General features: G+C 45.6%; 1 protein-coding gene across 4 annotated transcripts in view; it reads left to right on the top strand.

The window, feature by feature from the left end:
• Window positions 1–15851, top strand: part of slc4a2a (solute carrier family 4 member 2a) — a 34640-nt gene extending 18789 nt beyond the window's left edge. For 3 of the 4 annotated variants that reach the window (XM_086273613.1, XM_086273614.1, XM_086273612.1), the window contains exons 6-22: window positions 941–1080; window positions 2421–2601; window positions 3309–3444; window positions 6175–6322; window positions 6465–6561; window positions 6833–7017; window positions 7116–7332; window positions 7586–7789; window positions 7876–8024; window positions 8521–8715; window positions 10815–11024; window positions 11984–12073; window positions 12155–12321; window positions 14143–14396; window positions 14483–14652; window positions 15183–15356; window positions 15634–15851. In XM_086273613.1, the coding sequence (XP_086129739.1) occupies window positions 941–1080; window positions 2421–2601; window positions 3309–3444; window positions 6175–6322; window positions 6465–6561; window positions 6833–7017; window positions 7116–7332; window positions 7586–7789; window positions 7876–8024; window positions 8521–8715; window positions 10815–11024; window positions 11984–12073; window positions 12155–12321; window positions 14143–14396; window positions 14483–14652; window positions 15183–15356; window positions 15634–15714 (2798 nt within the window). In that variant the 3' untranslated portion in view covers window positions 15715–15851. Of the gene's footprint in view, window positions 1–940; window positions 1081–2420; window positions 2602–3308; window positions 3445–6174; window positions 6323–6464; window positions 6562–6832; window positions 7018–7115; window positions 7333–7585; window positions 7790–7875; window positions 8025–8520; window positions 8716–10814; window positions 11025–11983; window positions 12074–12154; window positions 12322–14142; window positions 14397–14482; window positions 14653–15182; window positions 15357–15633 lie in introns of those variants that run through there. The other variant, XR_015126257.1, reaches the window with a different exon arrangement.
• The last annotated feature ends 369 nt before the right edge of the window (window positions 15852–16220 follow it).

Below are 16220 nucleotides of genomic sequence, written 5' to 3'. Positions count from 1 at the left end.
TGGGAGCACGAGTGGGTCAGGGTTAGCAGACCGCGCCGCTCTCCTTCGTAAACATGCTCGCTGTCAGCAGAACCCTGCCTCACTAACAGCTTCACTCACCAGGCAGGTAGAGGGGGCCAGCCAGCTGAGTTCATCGCTGGATTGTGATTGGCTGCTTTTGATGATTCTTTCCCAGAAAAAATAAATGGTGTGAAACTTTCACAGAAAATCAAATTTTTACTGAAACTTTAAACTCTGCTCACCTGCTGAGTGGGCACACCTGTGTGTGTGTGTCAGGCGATCGAATGACAGTCAGACTCTCTTGTAAATGATTTCTCGCTGATGTTCAGCCGAGCCTGAAATCCTGTTAGACTGCGCAAAGTTCCCATGAGAGGGTGTGTGTGTGTGTGTGAGGGTGTTCTGGATTTGCATCATTGTGGGGACTCTGGGTCATACAGCCACAATGTGAGGACAGACAGTCCCCAACATGGCGGTCGTTGAAGTTTAGGGTGAGCTTCCTGTGGGTCAGGAAGTAGGTGGTAAGAAAGTAGGATGCCCGGCTCCGGGACACTGAGCATCAGTTAGTTGTTATGCTGCTCCATCAGCATAACAACTAACTGTTAGAAAACGTAATAATGTAGAAACAGAGCGTGCACGAATGTGTGAGCGGCTCAAAGAGGCTGATAGTGAAGTGCTTTAAGTGCTCAGAGCAGAACTGTGATATAAGCCCAGTCAGAAGGATTTCGTATTTCTTCACTGATGTCAGAAGAAAGTAATAATCAGTGTAACTGTAACTGTTGCCTCTTTTTCTCTTTATAGCTCTGACAGCTGCTGTGACCTCACCTCAGCTTCACTGTGACACTTTATTTAAAGTCCAGTTTTTGTTTGGTTCAGGGTGGCGCTTGGTGTGAGAGCTTTGTGACAGCCAGCATTAAATATGGGACATCTGTGTCCACCGCAGGTCACCGACTAGATGACGTTCCAGCCGTTCGACGGCACCTGGTGAGGCGGAGCTCCAGAGGACCGATCGTCCACGCCACCAAAGATCCGACGGTCAGCTGGTCAAACCAGCACCTGCGACCGGACCGTACACCTCATGAGGTCAGAGGGCGGGGCTAAGGAGCAGTCATTATTATAGGAAACATAAACACTTTGAGCCCAATCCTCATCACCACTCTGACCCTCTGAGGCCTGACCTTTGAACTGTGCTCTAACCACACATCCTGCTGCTTCAACTTAAACACCTGTCCCTCTGACCCTTTTCACTCACTTCCTCTGATTTGACTAATTTTGATGTTTCAAATGTAATCGTCTTCAGCTTCACTTAAACTGAGACTAAACTGCTGGCAGCTGATCCTGATGAGTTTGTTTTCGTGCTTTTCTTTTGATTTACTTCAGCTCGCACTTCCTTCACTGACTTCTTACTCCTCGCGGATTCGGTCACTGCTGCGTTTTTGTGGAAGTTCTGACTCGTGTTTATCCGACTCTGCTAGAACAATCCCGCACACACAGGTTGAAGCTGGCGACAGAGCGCAAGGTTTACAGGAATGTCATGTATTTGTGGGATTAAACCTGATTAAAGAAGGTTCAGGTGAGTTCATGTGAGCCAGTTCAGGTGGTCCACATGATGTGATTCTCACAACAAAACAACTAGAGTGAGGCTGACAGGAGGGACGAAAGATGAGCCGAGAGTCTGAGTGCGTTAATCCAGGTGCCATTGTGAACAGGTGACAAACTGGACTCTGTCTTAATGAGAACGAGTCAGACAGGCAGAGTCAGACAGGTAGAGCTAGGTAAACTCTGAGGCGAGCTCCTCTCTCCACTCAGTGTGCTCCAGTCTTCAGGATGGTGGGTTTGGACCTAAAGAGTCGACAAAATAAGGTAGAGTGATTTAACGTGCCAGCTTCAGTTTGGATTAACTTTGTTTTGTCTCTTTCTTTAGTTTTATTCTGATTTCTCTTGTTTTATGTTTGATTTTCTACCAAACACACCAGCTGAACTACATTTGTGCCAAATTAAAAAACGGTCATGTGAGCCATTTGGTCCTGTTTTCAGTTTTCTAGTCTGCTTTGGGCCTAATTAATCACAGCATTAGGTTTAATATGTGAACATGAAGGTCGACAGATGTGACAGATGTGAGAGTAACTCTGGACTGGCTCTGGTTTTAACTGACTTAGCTTCTGTTGACCGTGTTCAGTGACTCAGTTTGTGCTCTGACTTGCTTTATTATAGTGATGTACTGATATATGTGCTGATGAAGATTACTGCAGCTGGAAGAAGAAGTAGCATCTGTAACTGTTGTGGAGCTTCATCAGTCCGGCTCTCTGTGAAAATGTTCAGGAGCTCAGTGCTGACATGTTTCATCGTTGGCTAGAGTCTCTGTGTGTGAGCGCACGCCATGGCGCCGTCCTCTTTAGACTCGCTGTCCTCTGTGATTCCAGGTGTTCGTGGAGCTGAACGAGCTGGTGATCGACAGGAACCAGGAGCTGCAGTGGAGGGAGACGGCTCGATGGATCAAGTTTGAGGAGGAGGTGGAGGAGGAGACAGAGCGCTGGGGGAGACCTCACATTGCTTCCCTGTCCTTCCGTTCTCTGCTGGAGCTTAGAAAAACAATGGCCCAAGGTGAGGAGGAGCCGGAGGCTTTCTGCTGCCCTCCGGTGGACAGCTTCCTGTCTGTGAGTGTATATGGCCAAGTCAGGGCCGCCTCCTCCACTCTACCTTGATTGAAGCCCATTCAGGAGCTACACATGTACTCAAGTCCCACCATCTGCTAATCTGAAGCCTTAGATTAAATTCAGTTAGCTTTCATAATAACTTGAAGATGAAACATTCACATACAGAATCAAAGTAGTTATCAATAACAGCTTTCCCCATGTTGCAGTTATATTAAAGATCAATCAGCTGATGGCTGCACAAGAAGGTTTATTGAAGGACTTTTTGTGATAGGTATGCATGGCAGCAGTGCTGGACTTCTTGATGAACAGGGAAAAAACTTCACTTTCTGGGTCACCTTGGTGTAAATGCCAATGATATTGTTTGGGCGCTGCTGTCAAAACTATTTGGTTCCAGGACTATGCCACTGTGATATATATATGTCAGGCCTCCATAAAAAGAATTTCACTGGTTACATATGATAACAATCTGTATCAGTGTTTGAAACTGTCAGCTCAGGGAGCAGGAGGGGGCTCCACTCTGTGGCCATATTCAACATCTACAAGTTACTGATTTACAGAGATGGAAGAAAAATAAAAGGGAATAAACACGAGACAAAGCAAACAGACGCCGCCCATCGCTGACTTCCCAACCCTCTCACGTTTGTGTGGTTTCAGGGGCCATACTCCTGGATCTGAAGCAGAAGACTTTACCAGGGATTGCTCAGCAGGTGGTGGAACAGATGGTGATCTCAGATCAGATTAAAGCTGAAGACCGAGCCAATGTTCTGGGAGCTCTGTTGCTCCGTCACAGGTGCATCCATGCAACCAACCATCCATCCATCCATCCATCCATCCAAACATCCATCCATCCATTCATCCAAACATCCATCCATCCATCCATCAGCCATCCATCCATTCATCCAAACATCCAAACATCCATCCATTCATCCATCTGTCTATCCATCCATCCATCCATCCATCCATCCAAACATCCATCCATCCATCCATCCAAACATCCATCCATCCATCCATTCATCCAAACATCCACCCATCCATCAGCCATCCATCCATTCATCCATCCATCCATTCATCAGCCATCCATCCAAACATCCATCCATTCATCCATCCGTCCATCCATCCATCCATCCATTCATCCAAACATCCAAACATCCATCCAAACATCCGTCCATCCATTCATCCATCCGTCCATCTACCCAAACATCCAAACATCCATCCATCCATTCATCCAAACATCCATCCATCCATCCATCAGCCATCCATCCATTCATCCAAACATCCAAACATCCATCCATTCATCCATCTGTCTATCCATCCATCCATCCATCCATCCAAACATCCATCCATCCATCCATTCATCCAAACATCCACCCATCCATCAGCCATCCATCCATTCATCCATCCATCCATTCATCAGCCATCCATCCAAACATCCATCCATTCATCCATCCGTCCATCCATCCATCCATCCATTCATCCAAACATCCAAACATCCATCCAAACATCCGTCCATCCATTCATCCATCCGTCCATCTACCCAAACATCCATCCATCCATCCAAACATCCATCCATCCATTCATCCATCCATCCATCCATTCATCCAAACATCCGTCCATCCATCCAAACATCCATCCATCCATCCAAACATCCGTCCATCCATTCATCCATCCGTCCATCCATCCAAACATCCATTCATCCATCCATCCGTCCATCCATCCATCCATCGTCCATCCAAACCAACCAACCATCCATCCATTCATCCATCCGTCCATCCATCCATCCATCCATCCATCCATCCATCATCCATCCATCCATCTAAACATCCATCCATCCGTCCATCCATCCATTCATCGTCCATCCAAACCAACCAACCATCCATCCATTCATCCATCCGTCCATCCATCCATCCATCGTCCATCCAAACCAACCAACCATCCATCCATTCATCCATCCGTCCATCCATCCATCCATCCATCCATCCATCCATCCATCATCCATCCATCCATCCAAACATCCATCCATCCGTCCATCCATCCATCCATCATCCATCCAAACAACCAACCAACCAACCAACCATCCACGCATCCATCCATCCATCCATCCATCCATCCATCCAAGCAACCAACCAACCAACCATCCATCCATCCATCCATCCATCCATCCATCCATCCATAAGATAAGATAAGATAAGATAAGATAACCTTTATTAGTCCCACACGTGGGAAATTTGTTTTGTCACAGCAGGAAGTGGACAGTGCAAAAGTTATGACGCAAAAATTAGAATACAATAAGAATAAATACAGTACACAACTGTACAGAATAGAATAAAATAAAATACTATATACAGTAGAATAAAATAAAATAAATATACAATAAGATAAAAATAGAATACGAATGCTATATACAACTGAGTAAAAATACAACGATGCCAGAAAAGATTATTGCACTTAGTGTTATTGCACATGTGTGGATGTGTGTGTTTGTTCAGTTAAAGTCTTTGTTGTGGAGTCTGACAGCAGTGGGGAGGAAAGACCTGCGAAATCTCTCCGTCCCACACCGTGGGTGCCGAAGTCTCCCACTGAAGGAGCTGCTCAGTGCTGTCACAGTCTGCTGCATGGGGTGGGAGACGTTGTCCAACAGGGATGACAGCTTAGCCACCGTTCTCCTGTCACTCACCACCTCCACTGGGTCCAGAGGGCATCCTAGAACAGAGCTGGCCCTTCGGATCACCCTGTTCAGTCTCTTCCTGTCCCCAGCAGAGATGCTGCCGCCCCAGCAGACCACACCATAAAAGATAGCAGAAGCCACCACAGAGTCATAGAAGGTCTTCAGGAGTGGGCCCTCCACCCCAAACGACCTGAGTCTCCGCAGCAGGTACAGCCTCCTCTGCCCTTTCCTGTAGAGGGCGTCTGAGTTATGAGTCCAGTCCAGTCTGTTGTTCAGATGAACACCAAGGTACCTGTAGCTGTCCACAGCCTCAATGTCCATACCCTGGATGTTCAGTGGTTGCAGTGGAGAATGCTTGTGCCTGCGGAAGTCTACCACCAGTTCCTTGGTTTTACTGGCGTTGATCTGGAGGTAGTTCAGCTGGCACCAGTCCACAAAGTCTTGAGTCAGTCCTCTGTACTCCTTGTCGTCCCCATCAGTGATGAGGACGACATCCATCCATCCATCCACCCAAACAACCATCCATCCATCCATCCATCCAAACAACCAACCAACCAACCATCCATCCATCCATCCACCGTCCATCCAAACCACCGACCATCCACCCATCCATCCATCCATTCATCCAAACATGCATCCATCCATCCAAACATCCAAACATCCATCCATCCACCCACCCACCGATCCATGCATCCATCCAAACAACCAACCATCCATCCATCCAAACATCCACCCACCCACCCATCCATCAGCCATCCATCCATCCATCCATCCATCCATCCATCCATCCATCCATCCATCCATCCATCCATCCATCCAGCCTTTTCCTGAGCACATTTCTTCTTCTTTCCTCAGTCACCCCAGCGATGAGAAAGATCACAGCTTATTCAGCAGGAACATCTCTGCAGCAAACATGGCCAACCTTATCGACAGACACAATGGAAAATCTGATCCCTGCATCAACCTGACCAATCACAAGGAGGCTGATGGAGAGAAGAACAAGGTAAAAACTGAACTTTAGGTGGAGATGCTGTGCAATCAGACAGCTGAAGCCTCCACCTCAGAGTGCCTGGTGTCAGATGTATGTGCTGGACATGAAGGTCAGCCTGTTGGTATGGCACTGACTTCACTTTGTGCTTGTCCAGAGAGAAGTCCCACAGCTCTGTCACTCCAGATCCAAGCATGAGGTAAAGCTAATGGAGAAGATCCCAGAGCGAGCTGAGGCCACTGTGGTCCTCGTAGGTATGCATCACACCGATCACACCGGTGCAAACACTAGCAACAAAGAAAACTCAGGGAGGGTTTGCTGCATGGCTTCTTGTATCTCCTTGTATCTTTAAAGATTAGTTGGGTAGCACAAGGAGAAAGATGAAAATCAAAGACTTACACTTCCCTAGTACCAAAACCTTTTTCACAGGACTGAACATGGACATGCATAACCTTCTTGGTCATGTGTTGCCGTGTGGAGGAGCATGTTCGCTGGGTTCAGTGCATCACTCTCATGTGTCTGCAGGCAGTGTGGGTTTCCTGGACCAGCCATCCATGGCGTTTGTGCGACTGCAGGAGGCAGTTCTGCTGGAATCTGTCTTGGAGGTTCCTGTGCCAGTTAGGTTCCTCTTCCTCCTGCTGGGCCCGCCCACTGCCAACATTGACTACCATCAGATTGGACGCTCTATCTCAACACTCATGTCTGACAAGGTGAGTGCCAGCAGACTGTGTAAGATACTTCCTGATGGCACCAGATATTAATCAGCATCATCTATTATCATGAGGTCCAATCTTTTTTGTTCTTTTAGAACTTCCATGAGGCGGCGTACCAGGCAGACGACCGTCAAGACCTGCTGACAGCCATCAACCGCTTTCTGGACAGCAGCATCGTCCTCCCGCCCTCTGAGGTCAGCGGTGACGAGTTGCTCCACTCAGTGGCTCACTTCCAACGAGAAATGCTCAGAAAGAGGGAGGAGCAGAGCAGCAAACTTCAGGAGAAACAGACCAGCATTCAGCAGGACGAAGGTGAGCCCCAGCTGCCTGAGTCCAGTTTCAGGAGCAGGTTAGAGCTGAGTAATAAAAGCTGAAAAAGAGCTGAAAGAACAGGTTTTTGATGGGAGTTTTGCCTGAATCAGCCGTTTTCCTGGAGCATTAAATTTGCATGTTGCCTGCTTTTATGGTAAATGTTTATTATTCCCTAAATATTAAAATATTCATGTTTCCTAAAAGCTTTAATGTCAGTGCAAAAATGTTAAAGAATCTTGCTCTTCTCCTGCAGATTCTCTTGTTCCCTCCAAACCTGGTGATGAGCCGTTGAGGAGGTCAGGTCGTCTGTTTGGAGGCCTCATCAAAGACGTTATGCGGCGCTATCCTCAGTATTTCAGCGACATCCGAGATGCTCTAAACCCTCAGTGTATGGCTGCCATTATCTTTATCTACTTTGCTGCACTGTCACCTGCCATCACCTTTGGTGGACTGCTTGGTAAGTCTGAACCTGGCGAGGCTTGGCTGAAGAAAGGCCGCCTTACCTTTGATCCATATGAGGATCTGTGATCTTCATCCCTGCAGGTGAGAAAACGGAGGGTCTGATCGGTGTGTCGGAGCTGATAGTGGCCACTGCGTTGCAGGGCATTGTGTTCAGTGTGCTGGGAGCTCAGCCGCTGCTGGTGATTGGCTTCTCCGGACCGCTGCTTGTATTCGAAGAGGCCTTCTACACTGTGAGATTGCCTGACACAAAGTCGACACATCAGCATATAACCTGTATTTAAATGAAACGTTTTAAACTCAAGGTTTTGTAGATTTACTTCTTTTTGACTCAAAGCTTTCTTGAAATTGTCTTTTCCTCCTCAGTTATGCAAATGATCAAAATGACCTTGAACACATCAGCTTGAAAAAAAAGCTTTTACTTACATCCGGTGATCTCCTGTTTGCAAACAGCCTTTCAAATTCTGCAGTGGACAGTGCCTATATGTACAGAACCTAATTTAGATCTACATTTTAATTTTGTAGAAATTTGACAAAAGTGAAAGAACTCAGCAGAAGCTTGTGCATCATTACTGAGAGTTGTTCAGTTTTCCAGCATCTTGACATTGGCTGAGCTGAGATGGGGACAGTCTAATCTATGATAACAGTCTTTTTGTCCACTGTAGCAACATCAGACCAAAGTATTTCAGACTGTCTCCTGAAACCTGTCTCCTCTTTGTTCCTGTGTAGTTTTGTAAAGTTAATGGGATCGAGTATCTGACGGGTCGGGCATGGATCGGTCTCTGGCTGGTGCTCATCGTTGTCCTTACCGTGGCCTTCGAGGGAAGCATACTCGTTCGCTTTGTTTCACGCTTCACACAGGAGATCTTCTCCTTCCTGATCTCTCTCATTTTTATCTATGAGACCTTCGCCAAGCTGATCAAGGTAAGTTCAGAAGTTTTTCAGGTAATTCGTAGATTCTTTCATTTAGATATTCTTTCAAAGGATATGAAAATGAGGACTGAAACGAAGGCAGAATCTTCTTCATAGTTCTCCATTTTTCTTTAGGTAGCTCAGCAGAAGATAGAGTTGATACTTGCTTAGTACAAAAGGACCTTTGAGTCATGTAGATGTACTGTGATCGGTCCACACGATCCATCCAGCATGGCCCCCGTCCCGATTCCCTGTTTTTCTAAATGTTTGTCACACAAGTGTTCAATTTTGGTAACAAATTTACTTTGTATTGTTTGTCATGGTACTATGGGTATATGTTGTAATAATCACTTTCTGTCTTTCTGAGAAAGCTGGCTGCTGCTCCGGTCCTTCCTGCTTTGAGTAACAGAGGAGGCTGAGGGTGGAGCTGGTTTAAGTGCAGAGGCCAACAAACTGGACTTAACCATTAGTTGTGACCACACAGGGGGGATAGAGTTTCTTCCTGTTAAGTTTAGCTTTGTCATTTTCACCTCTGATGTTTAAAATGGTTCATTCAGCTGCTATATTAATAGAGCTGTCTCTTATTTGGGCAGGTCAGTTTGTTGGCTTACGAGATTATTTTTTAGTAGAATTCTGTTTAGTCGAGTTCATGGGCCGACTTAGTTCTTAGTTGGTTCCAATATTTTGAATTTTGGGGGTAACTTTGTCTTTTTTGGGATATAATAAAGCCCATCTTTTGAAGATTATACCTGCGCCTGTATGTTCTTGGTTGTTTGGTCTCCGAAACAGATCATCAAACAAATTTAAATATTAGACAAAGACAAGTAAACACAAAATGCAGTTTCTAAATGAATGGTGATTAAGGGGAGCCTATATGGCCATGTGTGAAAAGGTGATTGCCCCTAAACCTAATAACTGGTTGGGCCAGCCTCAGCAGCAACAACTGCCATCATCATTTGTGATAACTGACAATGAGTGTTTTATGGCCAAAATGGTTGTAATTCCGTCAACACTGGAGGGTAGCACCTTATTGAGGTCGTGATTTAGTCAGGACTCCAAAGTCTTCATTTTGTTTTTCTTAAGCCATTCACAGGTGGACTTGCTGGTGTGTTTTGGATCATTGTCCTTCTGCAGAACCCAAGTGTGGTTCATCTTGAGGTCACCAACAGATGGCCGGACATTCTCCTTCAGGATGTTTCGGTAGACGGCACAATTCATGGTTCCATTTACTTCCTGTTCCTGAGGTAGCAAAACAGCCCCAGACATTGCACTTCAACCACCCAGTTTACTGTTGGTATGATGTTCCCTTTCTGAAATGCTGTGTTACTTTTAAATCAGATGTAACGGGACTCAAAAAGTTCAACTCTCGTCAGTCCAGAGTATTTCCCCATAAGTTCTGGGCATCTTCACAATGTTTGCTGGGAAACTGAGATCAGCCTTTACGTTCTTTTTGCTCGGCAGTGGTTTTCTGCCATGGATGCCATTTCTGCCCAGTCTATTTCTTATGATGGAGTCATGAACTCTGACCTTAACTGAAGCCAGTGAGGCCTGTGGTTCTCTGGATGTTCTTATGGGGTCTTTTGTGACCTCTTGGATGGTCAGCCGGCCACTGCTGGGAAGGCTCGCTGTTCTTGTCTTTGCCATTTGTGGATAATGGCTCTCACTGTGGTTCACTGAAGTCTCACAGCTTTAGAAATGGCTTTATAACCTTTTCCCAACTGAGACATCTACTGTGTTTCTCATTTGTTCCTGAATTTCCTTGGATCACAGCATGATGTCTGGCCTTTGAGGATCTTTTGGTCAACTCAACTTTGTCAAGCAGGACCTATTTAATAAAGAAATCACTACGGGGGGTGGGTGGGGGAGGTGTCACTTTTTTCACACCATTGTAGATACTCAACACACTTGGCAGAGGGAAACAGAGTCTGAAACAGCTCAGGCACTTCAGGAGCTAACACTGATCAGTTCATTTCAATCTCAACAGTTTGGGTGTGAGGGGTGGAAGATGGGAGACTCCGTCTTGTGAGGTCAAGACAGACTCAGTGCTTCCTGCTGCCCATCAAGTAGTTACAGACACTTTAGCCAATGTCTTCTTTGGTGGTCTTTCTCAGATCTTTCAGGAGCATCCACTCCATAACTGTTACCATGGAAACAACACTGAATCTCCATCTCACTGCAACTACACTATGGCCTCCGGGAATCCTGGGAAAGTTGTTGGAGAACCGAACACTGCTCTGCTGTCATTGGTCCTCATGGCAGGAACGTATTTCATCGCCTTCTACCTTCGCAAGTTCAAGAACAGCTCCTTCTTCCCTGGAAGGGTCAGTACACACAAACACAGGTACATACAGGTATATACACATTACAGTACATACGAGGTTCTGCAGGCTAAGATCTAAAAGATTGAAAGTACACACGGAGCAGCTCGGTGGTGTGCTGGTTAGCACTCTGGGATCATAGTTCGGGGGTCCTTTCTCCAGTTTCTCAATGTGCTGGTTTCTCTCCACAACCAGTGTGATAAGTGATTACTCTAAACTGGCTGCAGGTGGTAAGGTGAGCATAAGTCTGTGACAGACTGGCTGCTTGCCCAGGTGTATTCATCCTCACAGCCTGAGATATACTGATTGGACAGAATGATGGAAGATACTGTAACTGCAACGATTCATACAAACACAGCACATGTTTGCAAGAGTGCAGGTATGCAAGTTCAGCTCAGTATACAGTTTAGATAAGCTGAGGTGTAAATAGTTAAGGTATCCACAAAGAAGAGTCCTTCATTGTCATTATGCGTTCACACATAACACTCACGTTCTCCACTGTATGTCTGCTGGGATCAAATCCAGCTTTGGGGATGTAAAAACTCAATGTCCCACAATTCAGCCCTTCTGTGCTGTATTAAGGCTCGGAGTGGCTTAGCTGACAGTATAAATGTAAAGAAAAACATTTTGTAAAGTAAATAAAAGGTTGAAAAGAGCTCCTGGGTCACTGCGTGCACACGACCCACCTTCTTTAACTAATAGGCTCTGGTGTTTATGAGCACAGTTACCTGTAAATACAGGTGTACACATGTTAAGCTGTTATAGACCATCACAGTGTCAGATACCATCGATGTACACCCAAAACAACGCACCAAAGACCTCCACCGGTGTCTCAGCTTCACTTCCTATCCAGGTGTTCTGAATGAGCTCAGATGCACCCACACTTGCCCCATTGGTTCTACATCTGGATGTTTCCTTCCTGGTACCTACTGAGCTCTCACATGATGTTTTGCGTGTTTCAGCTCCGTAGGATCATCGGAGACTTTGGGGTCCCCATTGCCATCCTCATCATGGTGCTGGTGGACTACAGTGTGCAGGACACCTATACTCAGGTGGGGGAGAGCACATTTTAAGCCTCAAAAAAGGAACCTTGTACTGGGCTTTAAATAACTGCCGTCATCCTTTGCTCGCAGAAACTGAACGTGCCCAGCGGATTCTCGGTGTCCAGCCCAGAGAAGCGAGGCTGGGTGATTTCCCTTCTGGGGTCGGATGGGCAGTTTCCAGCCTGGATGATGGGCGCCAGCATCCTGCCAGCTATACTCGTCTTCATTCTCATCTTCATGGAGTCCCAGATAACAGCGTAGATGATTTCAGATTTTAGACACACCACTTGGGCTTTATTAGAAACTTTACGTGGGAGTTAATTCTTAATCTTGACTAACTTTTATGGGGGTCCACCGATAAAGTGTCAAGCACTGACAGACAGTGTCATTGAACTTCAAATGATAAAGGACGGCAGTGAAACGCTAGCGATGAGAAGTAGCCTGTCCTGGTTTTTACTGTATTTCTCAGCTTTAAGGTGGGCGACAGAAGCTTGGGTGGACGTTCATTTTGACTGACTCTTGGTCCTAAGTAAAGGCTCTCTTTTCTATTCTTTTCTATTCTTATTTGACTCTTGGTCCTAAGTAAAGGCTCTCTTTTCTATTCTTTTCTATTCTTATTTGACTCTTGGTCCTAAGTAAAGTCTCTCTTTTCTATTCTTTTCTATTCTTATTTGACTCTTGGTCCTAAGTAAAGGCTCTCTTTTCTATTCTTTTCTATTGTAACTTGACTCTTGGTCCCAAGTAAAGGCTCTCTTTTCTATTCTTTTCTATTCTTATTTGACTCTTGGTCCTAAGTAAAGGCTCTCTTTTCTATTATTTTCTATTCTTATTTGACTCTTGGTCCTAAGTAAAGTCTCTCTTTTCTATTCTTTTCTATTCTTATTTGACTCTTGGTCCTAAGTAAAGGCTCTCTTTTCTATTCTTTTCTATTCTTATTTGACTCTTGGTCCTAAGTAAAGGCTCTCTTTTCTATTCTTTTCTATTCTTATTTGACTCTTGGTCCTAAGTAAAGGCTCTCTTTTCTATTATTTTCTATTCGTATTTGACTCTTGGTCCTAAGTAAAGTCTCTCTTTTCTATTCTTTTCTATTCGTATTTGACTCTTGGTCCTAAGTAAAGTCTCTCTTTTCTATTCTTTTCTATTCGTATTTGACTCTTGGTCCTAAGTAAAGTCTCTCTTTTCTATTCTTTTCTATTCTTATTTGACTCTTGGTCCTAAGTAAAGTCTCTCTTTTCTATTCTTTTCTATTCGTATTTGACTCTTGGTCCTAAGTAAAGTCTCTCTTTTCTATTCTTTTCTATTCGTATTTGACTCTTGGTCCTAAGTAAAGTCTCTCTTTTCTATTCTTTTCTATTCGTATTTGACTCTTGGTCCTAAGTAAAGTCTCTCTTTTCTATTCTTTTCTATTCTTATTTGACTCTTGGTCCTAAGTAAAGTCTCTCTTTTCTATTCTTTTCTATTCGTATTTGACTCTTGGTCCTAAGTAAAGTCTCTCTTTTCTATTCTTTTCTATTCTTATTTGACTCTTGGTCCTAAGTAAAGGCTCTCTTTTCTATTCTTTTCTATTCTTATTTGACTCTTGGTCCTAAGTAAAGGCTCTCTTTTCTATTCTTTTCTATTCTTATTTGACTCTTGGTCCTAAGTAAAGGCTCTCTTTTCTATTCTTTTCTATTCTTATTTGACTCTTGGTCCTAAGTAAAGTCTCTCTTTTCTATTCTTTTCTATTCTTATTTGACTCTTGGTCCTAAGTAAAGGCTCTCTTTTCTATTCTTTTCTATTCTTATTTGACTCTTGGTCCTGAGTAAAGGCTCTCTTTTCTATTATTTTCTATTCTTATTTGACTCTTGGTCCTAAGTAAAGGCTCTCTTTTCTATTCTTTTCTATTCTTATTTGACTCTTGGTCCTGAGTAAAGGCTCTCTTTTCTATTCTTTTCTATTCTTATTTGACTCTTGGTCCTGAGTAAAGGCTCTCTTTTCTATTCTTTTCTATTCTTACTTGACTCTGAGCCTCGTCTTTGAGTCTTTGAGGTTGCTCCGTTTTCCTTCCCTGACCTTCATTTTCCTGCGCTATCCTGCAGGTTGATCGTGAGTAAGAAGGAGAGGATGCTGGTGAAGGGAACCGGTTTTCACGTGGATCTTTTAATCATCGTGGTGGTGGGCGGAGTCTCGGCTCTGTTCGGCCTGCCCTGGCTGTCGGCCGCCACAGTTCGGTCTGTGACTCACACCAATGCCCTGACCGTCATGAGTAAAGCCGTTGCCCCTGGAGACAAGCCTCGCATCCAGGAGGTGAAGGAGCAGAGGGTGACGGGCTTCTTGGTGGCGTTTCTAGTAGGTACGACTACCGTAGAGCGTATCAGTGCCGCTTCTGCTGCTCGCAGTGTGCTGCTGCGACGTCTGACCTGCTGTCTGCTCTGTCAGGTCTGTCCATCGTCATCGGCGAAGTTCTGCGTCAGATCCCGCTGGCAGTCCTGTTCGGGATCTTCCTCTACATGGGTGTGATGTCCCTGAATGGGATCCAGCTCACTGAGCGACTCATCTTGCTGCTGATGCCCCCAAAATACCACCCCAACCACAACTACGTCCGCAAGGTCAGTCATTCCCTGTGGCTCACAGACACTGCAGGGAAAACTGCATGCTGATGCAGGTATTGCCGGCGTGTCTGCTCACGGGTGCCGGTTTAGCTCACTGCGTTGAGCGGTCGCCCAGTAGTTATGAACAGATTATGTACAGACAGACGAAAATATCCAAACTGTAACCAGCTTTGTGCAGACAGTCATACTCGATTAATAAAGGTACAAAATAATTTCACATCTATAAACTGTGCCAAACAAATCCAGATAGTCTGATAATTCTCAGCTGAGCCACAGGTTTGACCTCCGACTGTTGGAACGAGCAAACAACAGCGAGAGCGGTCAGTATTATACTGTAGGTGATCAGAGTGGGTGTGTACTCAGCTTTATGAGGCAAACACAACAGGATATAGAAACCTGGACGTTCCCCCCGCTGTCACAGACGAATCCTTCAGGTGAGCTTCCAGGTCAAGCTTCAGCCTCCGACGTCGGCGCTATCGGTCTGAACCGCCGTCCCAGCTTCTCACCTGTCCTCTGCTGTCTCACAGGTGCGGACTTTGAGGATGCACCTTTTCACTCTCGTCCAGCTGACATGTCTGGCTCTGCTGTGGGTCGTCATGGCGACAGCGGCAGCGCTGGCCTTCCCCTTCATGCTGCTGCTGACCATCCCCGTGAGGATGCTGCTGCTGCCCCGCCTCTTCTCCCGCCGAGAGCTGCAGAGCGTGAGTCACACGATCTGATCGCTGAACCCAACCTACACATGAACGGCACATCTTCAACCAGAATTCTCTCAGCAGCCAATCAGATTTCAGGCTGATGATAAAAATACTTTTATTGGTTGTTAGAGTTTTAATGCACTGAGCTGTGATAACAACACAGGTAGCACTCACCTGCAGAGGCGGTGTGACGTCGTTAACCATTTCTGCTCCAAACTTAAAGCTTTTAGCTCTATTAAAACATTTGCGCCATCGTCCTGACCTTTGACCTCTGCTCCTGCAGCTAGACGCTGATGACGTGGAGCCCACTCTGGAGGAGAAGGAGGGGCAGGACGAGTACTCCCAGCTGCAGATGCCTGTGTGAGCGGGAACTGCGTGGTGATTGGTGGCTCCGCCCCACTGTAGCGTTTCAAGTTTCGTACGCCTGGGTTTCTGTTCGCAGAGCGTCTTCCTGTTGTAAAGCTTGCACTAACAGTTCTCTGTCAGTAAACACGAGTATTATCCTCCAAACCAGTCTGTGTGTCTTTTATTGTACGCGGCATGATTTCCATTACCTTACCTGAGCAGCTTCAGGTGAACGTCACACTGAGATGCAGCGAGCACAGATGTATGATTTAGGTAAACGGGGGTGGGTTGTCACTAGGCACGGTAGAGGCGCTGTGGGGTTCTGCTGATATCATTCTGCACTGTATTTAAATCTCACACTGATTCAGTTTTTCACTTGCTAGCTAAAGCCATATGGTAGCTAGCTTAGAATCCTTATTCAAAGGTCAGCTCGGTCCAGAGATATTTGTGGGTGTCTTTGCTGGCAGAATGGTTTGTGTTGAGCTGTGCACCGACAGCCGGGCTGATGAAGTACGGCTTGGTTGT

This window comes from Aulonocara sp. 'chitande type north' Nkhata Bay, linkage group LG18, assembly GCF_057382095.1.
Source record: "Aulonocara sp. 'chitande type north' Nkhata Bay isolate Kocher_YH1m ecotype deep benthic linkage group LG18, A_spYH_male_GT1.1, whole genome shotgun sequence".
Taxonomy (NCBI): Eukaryota; Metazoa; Chordata; class Actinopteri; order Cichliformes; family Cichlidae; genus Aulonocara; species Aulonocara sp. 'chitande type north' Nkhata Bay.
The sequence above is the reverse complement of the archived record's forward strand: the minus strand, read 5'-3'. Positions and strand labels throughout refer to the sequence as shown.